The 16,677-nt window shown below is 56.8% G+C and overlaps 1 protein-coding gene and 1 pseudogene across 2 annotated transcripts; both read left to right on the top strand.

Moving 5' to 3' along the window:
- Positions 1-454: 454 nt before the first annotated feature.
- On the top strand, positions 455-12,255 carry F10 (coagulation factor X). 2 transcript variants are annotated; one of them, XM_038570100.1, is made up of 8 exons: positions 455-591; positions 2,260-2,420; positions 5,194-5,218; positions 6,045-6,158; positions 7,067-7,198; positions 8,632-8,891; positions 10,817-10,934; positions 11,637-12,255. In XM_038570100.1, exons 1-8 carry the CDS (start codon positions 522-524, stop codon positions 12,215-12,217), a joined length of 1,461 nt encoding a protein of 486 aa, XP_038426028.1. In that variant the 5' UTR covers positions 455-521; the 3' UTR covers positions 12,218-12,255. The 2 variants fall into 2 exon arrangements, with proteins under 2 accessions (XP_038426028.1, XP_038426029.1); XM_038570101.1 differs by having other exon boundaries at positions 10,817-10,930; positions 11,637-12,245.
- Positions 1,694-1,776, top strand: LOC119865261 (annotated as a pseudogene).
- Positions 12,256-16,677: the final 4,422 nt, after the last annotated feature.

A 16,677-nucleotide genomic window follows, 5' to 3' on the forward strand; every position in this document is an offset into this window, starting at 1 on the left:
GCTTAGCACCAGGGCTGGGGGACGGGTGGGCATGTCCCGACTTCAGGCTGCCTGGTCCTGGGCTGGCACGGACCTCCCAGAAGTGCATGCAGGCCCCTATGGTACTCACCCTGCCTCTTAGGACCACTGAACTGTGGGGGTGGGGGAACCCACATGCACCTCAGATGGCGTGAACCAACACTAAATCTGGAGAAAAGATGGGGAAATGACCCCTGACTGTCATCGTGGTCATAAGGACAGGATGACAGCAAACAGGATCCTGGAAACCTGGGATGAGGTTTTTATTGTCTCGTAAACCTTCCCCCCGAACCCCTCTTGACGCCGGGACCTCCCCAGAGCCGCTGCAGCAGGGTGGCCGTGCCCTCGCATGGTCACCTGTCCTCCCTGGTCCCCTCGTGGCCCAGGCTCCAATCAGGAGGCGGTGATAAGAGAAAGACAACTGGTTGCCTGGAGCCAGGGTGACTGAACCTTGCCCCCGAGACCTGTCACAGCAGGACGGACACCCTGTCCTTGGCCACACCATGGCGGGCCCACTGTGCCTGGTCCTGCTCAGCGCTTCCCTGGCCTGCCTCCCGCTGCCGGGGGGCAGTGGTAAGTGCCCGTCGCCTGGCACACTGTGGAGGTGGCGCCCAAGGAGGAGGAGGAACCCTGGGGATCAGGGCCAGGCCCCCAAGTCTCCGTAGGGGGAAGGTGGGTGCCCACCCCCTGCTGTGACATGACTGGGCCTGGAGGCCTCAGCCAAGAGTAGCTCGGGGCCAGGTGAGCCTCCCTCCCGTGGCTGGGGAGCCGGACAGCAGAGCAGCGGTCACACACAGAAGCTCGTGGACAGAGACAGAAGGAGGTGCCCCTCCACCGCCAAAGCAGGCTGGGGAGGCCGGGGAGTCACAGACAGAGAGGAGCTTCGTGCTGGAAAGACAAGATAGAAGTTGGTGCCTCCACCCTCAGGCTGGCTTGGCCGGGGGAAGGGGCCCAGAAAGAGGTGAAGCCACATGGGGGAGTGGGAGCAGAGTGGGAGTGGGAGAGCGCAGTAGGGGGCAGGAAGGGGCAGGTGGGGGCCTGGAGGCTGTCTGTGCCCCTGTTGCAGGGGAAGCCTGAGGCCGAGGGGCAGGCAGGGGGCACTGTGTGGGGAATGAGGAGGTGGTGAGAAGTGGGGTGAGGGAGAGAACTTCGGAGCTGCAGGTGGGGGCCCCTCGTACTCCGCCGCAGGCCAGACCTCTGGGGTGATGGGGGTGCCCACAGTGTCATGGGGGTGACAGCAATGTCACTAAAAGACATGCGGCCTTGGAAGGGAAAGCACTGTGAGGAGGGGGTGAAGCTAACATTTACTGAGCACCTGCCAGCCTCGGCGCTAAGACAACTCGGAAGTACTCGGCTGGTGACCCCCATTTGCCAACACTAAGCAGTAGGTAAACGAGCCATCTGAAGCTCCGCTGCCTGTCCCCAGCAGGCTCTGGGTTTGCACGTGGGGGTGCTGCCTGCCCTGTGGAAAGGGGAGGACGGAACTCAGGACGTAGGTCCTGATGGGTGGGGGGGGCTCTGTGAGGGCACAGAGTGCGGGGAAGAGTCCTCGGCAGAGGGGAGCACGCGAGGGATGCAGCACAGGACACAGCCCGAGGCGCTCTGATCCAAGATATCTCGGGGGGGGGGGGCAGGTCAGGACTTCTTTGAGTCTCTGATCTATTCAGTGGTTTGCAGCTTTGCTCAGTGGCAGTATCATAGCCAATGAGGCTTATCCGAGGCACGATTATTGCTAATGGAAAACTTTTCCCAATTCAGTGATTTGTGAATGAAATAGAACAGAAACTGAGTAGAAAATGTGGTGATAAGTACTGTTTCCTCTAAGTGCTGTTTTCTGTGCGTGTGTGTGTGTGTGTGTGTCCTGAGACTTGATAAAGCGTGCTAAGAAGGGCACCACCGTTCCCCATGAACATGCGTGAAGCCCCAGAAGTGTGGTGGGCTGGGTGCAGGTGGGGGGCCAGGGCAGCAGCAGCAGGGAGCAGGGAGAGGTGCAGGGGGAGGTGAGGGAGGGCCCTTGGCAGCCGGTGTAGCTGCATGGGACATGCAGGGAGCTACCGGATGGCAGGATGGGCACACAGAAAGCCACTGGTGGCCTGGTCATGCATGGGGTCGAGAGGGAGGTGGGCACAAAGAAGGGAGGCCTCCTGCAGAGTGGAGGTGAGCAGATCCTGCAGGGGTGGTGGTGGGGAGCAGGCCAGCCATTGAGGCCTTCCGGGTGACATGTCCCTGCCTGTCTGCCAGTGTTTCTCAGCCCGGAACGTGCCAGCAGCGTCCTGGGGCGCGTCCGCAGGGCCAACTCGTTTTTGGAGGAGATGAAAAAAGGCAACCTGGAAAGAGAATGTATGGAGGAGACGTGTTCCTTCGAGGAAGCCCGCGAGGTCTTTGAGGACACAGCCAAGACGGTAAGGGCTGGTGTACAGGCGCCGTAGCAGGCACAGCCCCAGGTGGAGGCTGGCCCGAGTCCCTCAGGGGGCAGAGTACAGCAGCCCCGGGCCCCCTCCACAGGTGTGCAGGGTGGGGAGATGGGAGTGGGGCATGGTCCCATCGGTAGGAGGGTCGTGAGGCCTTTGGAAATTTTGTTAAACCAACTCTAATACATAAAGTGTTCATGTAAAAAAAAATATTGACGGCCTCAGTAGCACCTCCGCGGGCTGACCACACCTGAGGATACGGAGGCTGGCAGTCTTTGCCCGAATCTTTTTTTTTTTTTTTTTTAAAGATTTTATTTATTTATTCATGAGGGACACAGAGAGAAGGAGAGGCAGAGAGACACAGGCAGAGGGAGAAGCAGGCTCCACGCAGGGAGCCCGATGTGGGACTCGATCCCGGGTCTCCAGGATCAGGCCCTGGGCTGAAGGCGGCGCTAAACCGCTGAGCCACCCGGGCTGCCCTCTTTGCCCGAATCTATGTCCGCCACCACATCTGACATGTGGCACCTGAGGAGCGGTACCTGTGCATTTACTCCGTTGCCAGTAAACATTCCGTCAGATAGAGACAAGCTGATTCTGAATTCGGAAATATGGAAAGGCAAAGAAATTAGAATAACTGAAAGAAGTTTGAGAAAGAAGAGGAAGACTCCCTGCAAAGCTACAGTAACTGCAAAAACATTCCCTGTTTTGGGAAAGGAAAGATACATAAATCAGTGGGACAGACTAGAAAGTCAGTAAATGGACCCACAAAAATACGGCCAATCAGTATCTGACAAAGGTTCACAAACAACTCAACGAAGGAAGAATTGTCTTTTGCAAATGACAGACCTGGGATAGCTGCCCATGTCCACACGTATGTTTGGCCTAAACCTGACCGCTGTACGAAAGTCAACTCAACACGGATCATAGACCTAAAGGTAAAACATAAAACTTCAGGGAGAAGTGTCATGACATGGAGTTAGGCCAGATTTCTTAGACATGACACCAAAACCTCAACCCATGAGAGAGAAAACAGGCAAATTGGACTTACTCAAAATTTAAGATTTGCTCTGTGAAAAATATTGAAGAATAAAACTATAAGCTATGAACTGGGAAAACACTCGCCAACCACATACCTGACAAAGGATTTGTGTCCAGAACACATAAAGAACTCGCACAACTCAACGGAACAACATCAATAACCAACTGGATACAAGCAGAAGACGTGAACGGACACTTCACAAGGGGGTACAGACGCACAGATGGGAAGTGCTTGCAGCAGACATGCGACATCCTGGGCCACGATGGGAGCGCGGACTGCAGCCTGCCACCGCGAGACACCCCAACACACCTGCAGGCTGGATGCTCAGTCGGAAGCCGCATCAGGAGGATGTTGCCGTCGGACCCCGTGACCCCATTCCCGAGAGCTCACCAAGGGAAGTGAAAACCTGTTCACACGGAACTTGGGCATGATTATCTACAGCAACTCTAGTTACAGTCGTCCCAAAGTAGCAGGGACTCACGTGTCCTTGCTTGCGTGCTGGCTAAACCAGCTGCCGCAGCGTTCTACTCAGCCACGAGACAAGCTGCTGGTGTGCACGGCAGCCCAAGTGAGCTTCGACAGCATCGTGCCCGATGAAGGGTTGGGTTGTGCAAGGCGCGAGTCTGTTTGCACAACACACTCAGAAGTCGCAGCCCAGACGAAGAGCAGATGTGTGGCTCTGGGGTTGCAGCTGCCATGAGCTGCGAGTGTCGGAGGGCAGGAGCTGCCCTGTGTCTCAGCTGTGGTGGGGGTTGTACAAACCTGGGCATTTGCTGAATTTCGCAGAACTGTACAAAATAGTCGTTTTTGCGGTGTGATGCTTTCTTTAGTGAAATTTTAAAGAGACGGTATATGAGGTTCCAGAGGCTTCTGTAGCAAATTCACATTCACAGTCCTGGAGGCCGCATGTCCAAATCAAGGTGGCACCGGGTTGATTCCACCTGGAAGGTGGAAACGAACACACCTTTAGCTTCCCTGGGCGCCCAGGACGGTGGAGAGGTTGCGAGGGAAAAGGTGGCCCGTGTGCCTCTCTCAGCATCCGGATGCTGCCAGCAGTCCTGGGCTGGCCTTGCCTTGTGGGCACACCACTTGGACCTCAGCTACATCCCCACAGTGGCTGTCATGCCTTTTCCAGCTCTCCTGAGGATGCTGCCCGAGCCAATGTGGTCTCCTCTCCCTGCAAACCTTCCTCACATCTGTTCCGACCCTATTCCCGGGAAGACCACAGTCTGGTGGCACACGGTTCAAGCTACTGAACACTGCAAAAACAATTAAGACTATGAACAATTTCTAGTATAATATAGGTCTTTGGTGCCCTGTTTTAACCTAATCACCAATAACCATTTCTTCAGCTGAACATGATTATTCACCAAGCACCTGATCCCTTAATGAAGCTTTGACCCAGATATCTCAACTCAAAACCATTCACTGATCGGCTTGGGGGCAGCCAGCAGAGCAAACCATTTCTGGTATAATCCAGTCCTCCGTGATTTACTTGAAAATAAATTTTCAACATTCAACAGCGATTGTGCATCTAAGGTGACCAAAGTCCACCTGTACAGATCCCGCAGATCTGAAAATCCCCTCTCAACCAGTCGTTCTAGTGCAATTTATACCAGAAAAGGCCTTTGCTCTGTTCGCTCAGCCTGAGCGAATAGGTTGTGGTGCTTTGTGAAATGGCTGTGTTTTCCCTAATGTATTTTAAACTCTTCTTTTCCCTTGTAGATGGAATTCTGGAATAAATACAAAGGTGAGATGCTTTCTATCTTAATATCGAGTGGGGTTCATTCAGACACTGAAACAGGGAGAGACTGTATTTGCATTTTTTTTTTATTTATTTATGATAGTCACAGAGAGAGAGAGAGGCAGAGAGGCAGAGACACAGGCAGAGGGAGAAGCAGGCTCCATGCACCGGGAGCCCGATGTGGGATTCGATCCCGGGTCTCCAGGATCGCGCCCTGGGCCAAAGGCAGGCGCCAAACCGCTGCGCCACCCAGGGATCCCTGTATTTGCATTTTGAAAATTCTTCTAGAATTTCCTTTCCGATCCCATTTATTTCTTACTCAACTAAGACTTTTCCTCTCTGAGTATTTCCATAATAGTTATGATGAGGTCATTTTTTGTAACTTTTGCTAATTCTAGTTTTGTTACTTAGGTGTAGACTTAATTAGTTCACTCTTACTTGAGGGGCACCAAACTCTGATAATTTTAATTTCATTTTATTTATTTATTTGAGAGAGTGAGAGGGAATGAGAGAGAGAGAGAGAGAGAGAGAGAGAGAGAAAACATGAGCAGAGGGAGGAGCCCCAGTCACCAGCCCCAGGCTCCTCACTCTGCTGAATACACATGGTCCAGCGTCTCGGCAGAAATAGGAAAGCTTATCAATGGCCCAGTTAGATAAGGACATCATGTACACAGAGCCACAGAACATGGGGGTAAAATGAAGTCCAGGTGGGAGACAGGAAGAATTCAGGTTTATTCAAGTTATCTGAATGGCATGTGCCAAGATCAACACAGCAACCGTTTGCCTGCTAGTGGGAGCTGCCTGCAAGCTCGGTGGAACCCTGTCTCTGTAGATGGTGACCAGTGTGAGAGCAGTCCTTGCCAGAACCAGGGCCAGTGCAAAGACGGCCTCCTGGAGTACTCGTGCATCTGTCTGGAAGGATACGAGGGCAAAAACTGTGAATTGTGTGAGTGCCTCTTTCCGGGTCAGGAACAAGGGGAGAAGCCACAGCTCTTGGGAAACAGGCTGGGGCTCCTTGCTGAGGTTCACGTGCTGGCGTCGTAGGGGCACCAGAGCGGTTCATTGACAGCCACGTGTGTCCTACAATCTGAACCTCTCCGCTCCCGCGAGAGGCTAGTGTACATGCGTGGAGCACAGACCCCGTAACCCAGAGCCCAGAGCACCCACTCCCCTGGGGTGGCGCTGATTCCCCATGGTCCCAGCTGAGGCTTGCAATCACTACCCTCCACTCACATCTGCGAGAGCGAGTGTCCGCTCCAAATGTCCAGGATGGTCCAGTTATAAAAATGTGGTACACTTAACTAATTCTACATGGAAATGTCAGAGAGTTTTCCTATTACAGTGATTAATTTTTGTAATAAAGATTTGATTTGTATCAGGCCAGTTGCCCCCAAGGAGAAAGATTCGCCCTTTTCTCATGTTACTTACTTTATAACGCGTGGAATGTGGTCTTAGCCTGGATTCCTTTGACACTATCCTCGACGGGACTATCCATTCCACATGGTTCTGCCCAGAGCCCAGAGCTGCTTCAGCCTGGAGCCATCATGCCTGGTTTATAAAGTCACGCTAAAGTTGATATCACTGTCATTATTTTGTCATCCAAACCCAAATAGTCCCAGATGCATCTAGCCCCTTTATTTCGGGGGGAGGGGCCTGGCTGGGGTGGCCACCCAGCTCTGTCTGAGGCCCTTCCTCGGCCGGACAGCCTGTGGTGCACACTGGGCACGCAGCTCAGGCCCTTCGCTCCGGCTGGGGGCCCCATGGTGGGGTTGGCAGGTAGGTACACGGGCCCCCAGTGTTGCCATCCCTCCTCCCAGCTAGACCCAGCCTTGGTTTCTCTGGCCTGTCCTGCAGCCACGCGGAAACTCTGCAGCGTCGATAACGGGGACTGTGACCAGTTCTGCAGGGAGGAGCAGAGCTCCGTGGTGTGCTCCTGTGCCAGCGGGTATATCCTCGGCGACAATGGCAAATCCTGCATCTCCACAGGTAGGCGGCACATGGTGCCACCCCACAGGCTCCCTGGCCAGAGTGGGCACGCTGGCCAACGTCCTGGGTGGGCCACAAGGTTTGGGAACAGACCCACGGTCTCTGGGAACTGTCTGAGAAATGGAGCCAGCGACATTGCTTGACTCCCCGGGTGCAGGTGATGACGTCTGGGGTGGCGCAGGGGCCACGCTGCGCAGAGCCTGTCTGGACACCCATGATGTGGTTGTGACCATGGCACGTCCTGTTGCCCTGGAAGGCTGGGAGTTGGAACAGGTGCAGAGCAGCACAGGTCCAACTACTAGGGCCATGGACGTGCCGGGAGGAGGGTGCAGGAGCCAGAAGGGGAACCAGGGACTCCCAAGAATGGTCAGGTCATACAGGCCCCAAGTGATGGGCTTTAGTGTTCGTCTCTTCCTTTTTTGGGGAGGGAGAGGGGGGAGGGGGGAGGGAGGGAGGGAGGGGGGAGGGGAGGCGGGAGGGGAGGGGGAGGGAGGCGGGATGGAGGGAGGAGGCGAGGGAGGAGGGAGGAGGGGGGAGGAGGAGGCGGAGGAGGGCGGGAGGGGGGGGAGGAGGGAGGGGGGGGGGGGAGGGTGAGGGCGGAGGGCGGAGGAGGAGGGAGGAGGGAGGGAGGTATGTTCTTAGGGGGGGTGTGTATGTGCGTTCGGGCGGGCTTCGGGATTTGGGAGGGTCGGGAGGAGGAGGCGGGGGAGGGCGGAGTGCTTTGTTTTTCTTCTTTGTTTGTCTTTCTTTCTTTCTGTTCTTTCTTTATTCTTTCTCTTTCTTCTTTCTTTTTCTTCTTTCTTTTTCTCTCTTTCTCTTTCTTTCTTTCTTTCTTTCTTTCTTTCTTTCTTTTAATTTAAAGATTTTATTTATTTGAGAGAGGGAGAGACAGTGAGCACTAGCAGGGGGAGTAGCAGAGGGAGAGGGAGGAGTAGATCCCTACCTGAGCAGGGAGCCCCAGGAGGGACTTGATCCCAGGACCCTGGAATCCTGACCTAAGCCATAGGCAGACGCTGAGTTTCCTTTCCTGAGATGAAAGCCAGGCCCTGAGTGGCCTGGAGGCTCTGGGATGGTCTGGCCTAGTGAGGGGCTGGGTCTCTGGGGGAAGAGCTCCTGCCCTCACTGCTCCTGTCTGACCTCTGACCTTGCCTCCACCGTGGGGCCCACCCAGAAGCTAGTCCTCTCTCTTCACTCAACTGACCCTGCCCCCAAGCCTGCCCCTGCCTGACCAACAGCTTGGGTTGGGTGCAGAGTCTCAGGTGTCCCAGACAGTGGGCCTGTCCTCCGTCGTGTAACCCAGAGCTCTCAGGGGTCCCCTCTGCCACCCCCACGTGGCTGCCTCTTCCCCACCTTCCCCCTTTGGGTCAGATGAGAGTTCTGTGTGCAGGACAGGGAGGGTCTTGGGTGGCTGAAGCCAGCCTGTGTTCTCTCAGAGCCTTTCCCCTGTGGGAAAACCACTGTGGGACGCAGGAAGAGGGCCACCGAGACTGCCCCCAGCAGCGAGGCTCCCCCGGACGCAGAGGAGGAGGCCGGCATGCTGGAGCAGTATGACCCCGGAGACCTGTCTCCCACCCAGAGCACCATGTTCCTGCTGCCTTTCAACCAGACAAACTCTGACCCCGACGAGGATGCAAGTGGCCTGGTCCGGATCGTGGGTGGCCAGGACTGCAGAGATGGCGAGTGTCCCTGGCAGGTGACTGTTGAGCGGGCCTGGGTGGCGCCGGCAGTGGGGCTACCCGCTGGCCCCAGGGAGGATGCTGCCTGAGGTGAGACAGGGGTCCCATCCCTCCCTGTCTGCTGCCTGTAAGGGACAGACAGACAGACCACTACAGCTCAGGCTGCAGGCCCCCGGCTGTGTGGGGCCCTCAGCTGCTCTTCTGACCACTGGCAGGCCGGAGACACTCCCCTAGCTTTAGCTCTGATTTGGTAAAACATTTTTTAACCAAACATATAAATCCTGACAAGGCAGGTAGTGATTGGAAGAAGAGCATATCCATGTGTTTGCCAAGGTAGAAACCACTCTTTGGTTGTCGGTTTGGACTAGGACAGATTTAGCAAATAACAACACAGGATTTCTGCATCTCAGATAAACGAGGAACGATCATTAACGTAAAGTATGTCTCAAAGACCACATAGGACACATTTATGCTAAAAATTGTTTGCTCTATTCTTGACTCAAATGTGACTGGGTGTCCTCTGTGTTATCTGGAATCCTAACTTCGCTTCTCCGCCAGCAAAAGCCCCAGAGCCACCGACAACCTGTAGGAATGAGGAATGACCTCCACCTGTCTTGCTCGGGCTCCTCAAGGGGCATGCGTTTGTCTAAAATACTGGGAGCCCGGGGAGGAGCTCAGCGTGTGGCCACCTTGCCTGCGGCACACACTCGGGGAGAACAGTGTGGGTCCGACATGGCCCCAAGCGTCAAGTGTAGTTGTGAGATCAGCAGATCTCTCCCCTGATGTGGGCCTCGATGTGGGAAGGCGGAGCCCACCCCAGCCACCCCAGTGGCACTGACCTGGCCCCGTGGGAGAACACGCGGCCCCGCCGGGGTGGGCAGGACGAGCTCCCCCTGGCCCCAGGCTGTGTGACGGGATCCGGAGGGCTCCTGACTCCTGCTACTCAGCCCAGCCCAGCCCAGCAGGGGGCTGGCTTCTGTGTTTAGGAGGAAGAGTTAGGGTCCAGGCCTTGGGGCGACCGACTGTCCCCCACTGGTCGCCCAAGCTGGTTAGGCGTTGGTAAATCGTGCCCAGAAAGTCAACGGCACAGCTGTGAGTCGGGGCGGGGTTCGAGAGCTCTTCCTTGCTCCGCTGGCCGGGGCACCCCTAGCCAGCAACTCCCGCTTGTGAGGTGTGGGACTCCTGAGGAAAAGCAGAAAGTGCTCGTCTCCAGATTTGCCACCCTACACTTTGGGGGGAGGGGTGGTGCCCGCCGGGCTGGGCTGCAGGTGCTCCCAGGCCAGGCTCCCTCCCTCCCTCTCTGGGCCTGGCGGGAGAAGCGGGGAGAAGCCGGTCAGGCAGGGGAGCTACATGATCCGGAGGACACTGCCCTTGGCTGGGGGTTTCTGAGGCCTGTCCGCGGCTGAGCTACCACCCAAACACCACACTGGCCTGCCCGGTCTGCGCTAGAATTCACAGCCACGTAGCAAAGGTTTTCACACTGAAAGTCGCATTTCTGTGCCTAACGTTGCCGAGCGCTGGGATGGCTCTGGGGGTCTGTGGCCCCGGGGCAGAAGCCTCCCCGGGGGCTAGCACTGGGCAGCCAGGGGGGCCTCAGCAAGTGTCTGCTGAGTCCGTTGGAGCACTGCTCTGTGCAAAGGAGCTGCCCAAACCCCCAGCATCCAGCCAGTGGCCCGGGGGGGGGGGGGCTGGGGGGAGGCCGTGGCTGGGAAGGGGCTGTGGCCGTGGCCACCGCAAGCCCCACGACAGCACGGTCTCAGAGGCCGTGGCGGCAGAATGGCCGTGGGACACTCAGGAGTCTGCAGGTTCCAGGTTGGAGACGTGCACACTCCAGGTGGGGGGGCGGTGCTGCTGATCCAGGCGGGAGGCGGGGAGGAAGGCTCTCCTGCTCCTCTTCTCAGATGTCAGACCCAACCTGGTGGATGGGCTGTGCCCCCTGCAGGCTCTGCTCATCAATGAGGAGAATGAGGGGTTCTGCGGAGGCACCATCCTGAGCGAGTACTACATCCTCACTGCGGCTCACTGTCTCCAGCAAGCCAAGAAATTCACGGTGAGGGTAGGTAAGTGGCGCCTCAGCTCCTCCGAGGCCCTGCAGTGCCCTCTGTCACTTCCTTATTTTCAGAGCTGCCAGCTTGGAACTGGTAGTTGACACCCTGGGACCCTGAGGGGCAGAGGTGTGGGGTGGTCTTCCCTAGTGCCACAAGGCCCCCCTCAGTGTCCCTTCCTCCAGGTAGGCCTCCAGAGCTCCTCTTCAACAGCCTGGGCACGGAGCACAGCCTGTCACGTCTTGTCGTTTGTCCTTCACCAGCACAAGCCACAAGTACAACCACACATGTGATCTTTAGTTTTCTAGTTACATTAAATTTTCCATGATACATTTTTTAAGTTTACAGATGAAATTAATTTTAGTAATATATTTTCATCCAATATATCCAAAATACTATTATTTCAATGTGTAATCAATGGTAAAAGTATCAATGAGACATTTTGAATTTGCATTTTCATTCTCCGTCTGAGAATTGACCCTCAGCACATCCCAGTTCATGCCGGCGGCCGTGGGGTCAGAGCAGGCGCCCCTGCTTCATCGCAGGCTCAGGGAATGTCAGCCTGACCTGCTGTTCACAGTGATGAGGTGTGCCTGGTGGTGGCTGCCCTGGGCTGACACCAAAGGCTGTTTTTGTTGACCTTGTTATGCTTTCCTTGTTTTTTTAGATTTTCTATGACCATATCCCATTTTTTCCTACAAACACCACCTGTCGCAGGTGAACGGGACACAGACAAGGAGGAGGGCAACGAGGTGGCACACGAGGTGGAAATGATCATCAAGCACAACAAGTTTGTCAGGGAGACATACGACTTTGACATCGCGGTCATCAAGCTGAAGACGCCCATCACCTTCCGCATGAACGTGGCGCCCGCCTGCCTGCCGCAGAAGGACTGGGCCGAGTCCACACTCATGACGCAGAAGACAGGCATTGTAAGCGGCTTCGGGAAAACCCACGAGAAGGGCCGCCCGTCCACCACCCTCAAGATGATGGAGGTGCCGTATGTGGACAGGAACACGTGCAAGCTGTCCAGCAGTTTCAGCATCACCCAGAACATGTTCTGTGCCGGCTATGACTCGAAGCCCGAAGACGCCTGTCAGGGGGACAGCGGGGGCCCCCATGTCACCCGATTCAAGGACACCTACTTTGTCACTGGCATTGTCAGCTGGGGAGAAGGATGTGCTCGGAAGGGGAAGTATGGGATCTACACCAAGGTCACCAACTTCCTCAAGTGGATCGATAGGTCCATGAAAGCTAGGGGTGCGGCCCCAGCACTGGCGGGGGGCCCCCACACCTAACCCCCATTAAAGTCATCCCACCTGCAGATCCGCCGGCAGCTACTTGCATCTGGTTTGTGTTAACATGGGCTGTCCTGGATGGGCTGCAGCCTGGAGCAGGTCTCCCAGGTGCAGGGGGCCCACCGCCTTGATTCCACGTCCTGGTCTTCTCTTGCTCTGTGGCAGAGAATGTCCCTCTGGAACACTAGGTCCTGCCTTCCTCTCACCAGGGTGGGGGTGCTTCTTTGGGAAGAAAGAAGTGTATCCTACACTTGTAGGATAGGAGTCTAGAGCCCCTGGGATGACCAGAACCGTGAGGGCCGCTTCTGTGCACAGCAGGGTTTTCTGGTTTTGATTGCTAGGGACACTTGTGAATGACAGGTTTCTGGGGTACAGCCCATGACCTGAGGGTGGGGAGGGGGCGGGGGTCCCGGTCCTGAGAAGGGGTGAAAACGCGTCCTCCAGGGCAGGCTCTCCAGGAGTCTCTCACGGGCGGGGATGCTTTCACCTGGGCCTAGCAGCCGCTTCTCCCCCTGGCTTCATTTTGGAATCGGCAGCTGCCCCCTGAGCAGCCCTGATGCTCCCCAGACCCCATCAGTCCCTGTGGAGGTGGCCCCTCTGTGACCTGTGTGCATGTGTGCTGGCCGGCTGCTCCAGACCCTCCACCCGAGTGGTCACGAGAAGCAAAGCGCTTTAGAAAACATGACAGGTGCCCTCAGACACGACCCGCCAGCGCTATGTTCCAAATGCCCCCACAGAGTTTGTGTTTTGCGTAACTTCACTAAGCAAAGTTTCAAAGTTCCAGTACAGAGACGCCCCCAAACGTCACGAGCAGGGCAGAGTGTTTTGTAAACAGTAGATACTGGAGGTCAGGAAAATCAATGCGAACGTGCCCACCATCTTCCAGAGTGGGTCTGAGGGCCGCCAGCAAGCTCGGAGGCCTTCCTGGAGGGAGGCCGCACCCGATACAGCCGGCCGGCCCCTGCGGGTTCTGCGTGGGTTCCAAGGTCAGCGGTGCTCTGGGGCCCAGGGAAACAGCTGGAGACCCAGAGCCCAGCGCTGCCCTGGCTGCTGCAGCGTCCTCCCTCACTGTGGGCTGACCCGCCACCAGGCCCGTGTCCATCAGAGGGCAGCCCCCGGCCAGCCTGCCCCCTCATCCACAGTGTCCGAGAAGGACACTCAGTTCCACAAGGCTCTGAAGGAGACGGACACAACCCGCCCTGTGGCTGGATGCTGTGGGGGGGCACTGGGCTGGGGCTCACGCCGGGCTCATCTGCTTGCTCCCGTGTCCTGGCGCCACTCAGCTCCTAGAGTGTCAGGGCCCCTGGAGTACACAGAGGCTGCTGCTCTGCTGCGGCCTAGGCCAGGAGTCCCTCAGGGATTCGGGTAGCGGGTAGCAGGGACAGGGGGAGGCAGGAGCCACGAGGGAGAAGACGGAGGGTGAGTGCTGCTCCTGAGGACAGGCAGAGGCTGCAGGATGAACTTCAGGAGCCCTGTCTGCTCCGTAACTGCCACTCATTCTGTGAGGGTCACAGCTGCCCCCAAATACAGAAGGGCTCCTGCAGGCCAAGACCAAGTTCGGGTGGGGGTGGCTGGCCCCACCTGCAGAGGCTGAGCCCCCAGGGAGCGGGACAGAGCCACCTCATTAGGCGGGTGGGCTTGGGTGTCTGTGTAGGGGCTGCCACAGGAGTTGCTGATTGAGGCACGTTGCCAAGGTCACCAAACTCTGGTGCAAACGTCCTCAAGAAGCAAGATATTTGAGTGTTCAAGCATCACCGAGAAATTACTTTCTCATCACAGGCAGGACAGGGGCTTTCTCTGTCGAGTTGGCGTACATGGGGAGCATGTGATTGGGACCCTGGATGGGGTGTGAGGTCCCCTATGGCGCTGACAGTGATTCTTGGCTGGGAGCACACACTCGGTTCTGCAAAATACCATCTGGGTCCCCGGTCACACGGCGGGAGGTCCCTGTCCAGAAACGTGTGTTGAGCAGCCTCAGGACCCCCTACTGCCACTCTGGCATCTGTGTGCTGGGACGGGGCCCCTGGGGCCGACTTCACGCTGCCTCTTATCTGCTCTCCTGGCAGTGAGACTCACCGGGCTCCCTGCCTTTCTGTGTGTCCCCCATGCACCTGATGGGTGGGGTCCGGGGGACTGTCTTGCCCAGGCTGCGTCCTCTGCGCAGAGCCTTGTCACACAGGGCTGCTCCTGGGGCGGGACCTACTGACCTCACTCCTGGGAGGTGCTCTCAACACCTCAGCCCTCTGCCTGGAACAGGAACATTCACACGGTGAGGTGAATTTCTCCGGCGGAGGCCCAGTGTGCTCGCTGCTGCAGGGCCAGTGCTCACTCTCCGCAGCCCCATGTCCTCAGGCGGATCTGCAGACCTGTCGTTGGTGCTGCCGGGCTGCCAGGCGCCGCTCCCCTGCCTCATTGTCCGGCTCGGTGAGGCTCTGCCAGCCGTCTGGGCCTTTCCTGCAGGGCCACAAGGGCAGGCGTGGGCTGGGGGGACCTGTGTGACCCGGGAGGCCTGAACCCACCTGGAAGGGGCCTCCCTCCTTACTCGCACTGTTGACACATGGGGGTCCTCCCAGAGTGACACCCAGATGGCCGCGGGCGTGCAGGATCAAGGCTGACAACGGTGGGGGAGGGCCCCGGTCCCACCACCTGCCACCACCCTACTAGCGCTGAACAGCCCCTTAGCCCTGTTCTCCCTCAGCACCCCCACCCTCCTGCACACACAGAAATAAGCACAAAAACTCAAATTTACAATTTTTAAACAAAGATTGCACATTGAAATGACACTGTTTTGGATCTATTGTGTTAGAGAAGTATACTGTTAAAATTATTTTAACTTCTCTCTTTTGACATTTTAAATGTGGTGCTAGGACACTCTTCTGACCCCTGGGGCTTGTGCCTGTCCCCCAGATGGCCCCATCAAGTGCACCTTCCCCACAGCCAAGTACAGGTCTAAGGAACACCAAACGGGGCCTATCACTCCACCAGTCAGAACCTTTGGAGTAAAACCCAAACCCTTACCACGTCACTGCAGTTAGAGTGTGGTTTATCTGTCAGACCCACCCATTGGTGGCATGGCACATGATCTTAGGCGACACCGAACAATCACGGCGTCTAGAATTTTAGTTCTGAAAGAGCTGTGATCAAATAAGCTGCCAGAAATCCTCTCAGTAAAAGCTTTAAGTGGACACAGATTGTGTATCGCTGTCAGTAAACGTGTCTCAGGGGCCGGCACAATGGCAAGACATCAAGAGGAGCAAAAAATAAATAAAATGAAAGAAAGGTGGGCGTGACCCCAGCCATCACCGCTCAGTCTTCCATGAACTGGTCCTGGTCCTCATATTCCAGAATGGCACTTAGAGCTCCAACCATCACACCTGTGTCCCAGGCAGCAGGATGGAGGTGGGGGAGGGACAAACAGCCAAGGGCCACACCCGTTCGTTGTCTTTCAAGAAGCTTCCCAGGAGTTGTGCCTTCTGTCTGCATTGTGATGACTGCCCACCAGGTGCCCAGCTAGAAATCGGGGTCCTGTCCTGGAGTCCTGCTCCCACTCCCCCACCCCTGTGTGGGTCTATCTAAGAACTGGGAGGCGGTTTCCTGCCATTCTTTGCCTCCATCTGAAATGCCCCCCTACTTCCTACCCATCTGGCTCCTGAGACGACTCACCGGCCCCGCAGCCAGGGCATCTGAACTCTCCCGGTGTCTGACGGATGGCGTCTCAGCAGCTCCCCGACTTCCACTCTGCCTGCACCCTGGTTCGTTGCATGGGGTGACGGGCGAGGTCCTGGCCCCACCTGGCTGGTCGGCCAGGACCATCTGGCTTCCTGCACAAGTCCCAGCACCTGGCCAGACCCTGGTGTGTAGAGGGTGCTCAGAATGCACCTGCTGGGTGAGTTGAGCCCACCTGCTCGGCGTCCCACCCCAGCGAGCCTCCCCATGCATCCAAGCTTTTAGCCAAACTGCCTACTTCCCCAAGCAGCTCTGTGGTAGAGAAGCTGTCCTTGGGCCACAGAGCTTCTCCAAGCCACCCCTACCCGTGGCCATGCCACGGCCTCCAGGGCGTGGGGGTGGGGCCTGCAGGCCACTGAACCTGTGGGGAACACCGTCCATAGGCCCTCTGGAGAAAGGATCACGAGCACGAGAGGTCGCAGGAAGACCTGGGCCTCATGAGAGCCGCTGGTTTGTGGCTGTGCCTCTCCACTGTGCCCCCGGAAGCAGCCTGCTAAGCATCGCGGTGCCTCGGCTCTGAACGGAGGAGTGGCAGCTTCTCCCACGGAGGGTGAAGGCAATGCTGGAGAGCACAGATTTGCAGTCACTGTCCATGTCTCCATGAAGTCACAGCTCACACAGATGGGATGTGAGCACGCACTGCGATGTTCCCATGGGGAGCACTGCTGGCACACCCACCCACACTCTGGCTGCACCACTGGTCCCCACAGCAAGCCTGGCTCTGCTGCATGGAA

Source organism: Canis lupus, chromosome 22 (genome assembly GCF_011100685.1).
Source record: "Canis lupus familiaris isolate Mischka breed German Shepherd chromosome 22, alternate assembly UU_Cfam_GSD_1.0, whole genome shotgun sequence".
Taxonomy (NCBI): domain Eukaryota; kingdom Metazoa; phylum Chordata; class Mammalia; order Carnivora; family Canidae; genus Canis; species Canis lupus.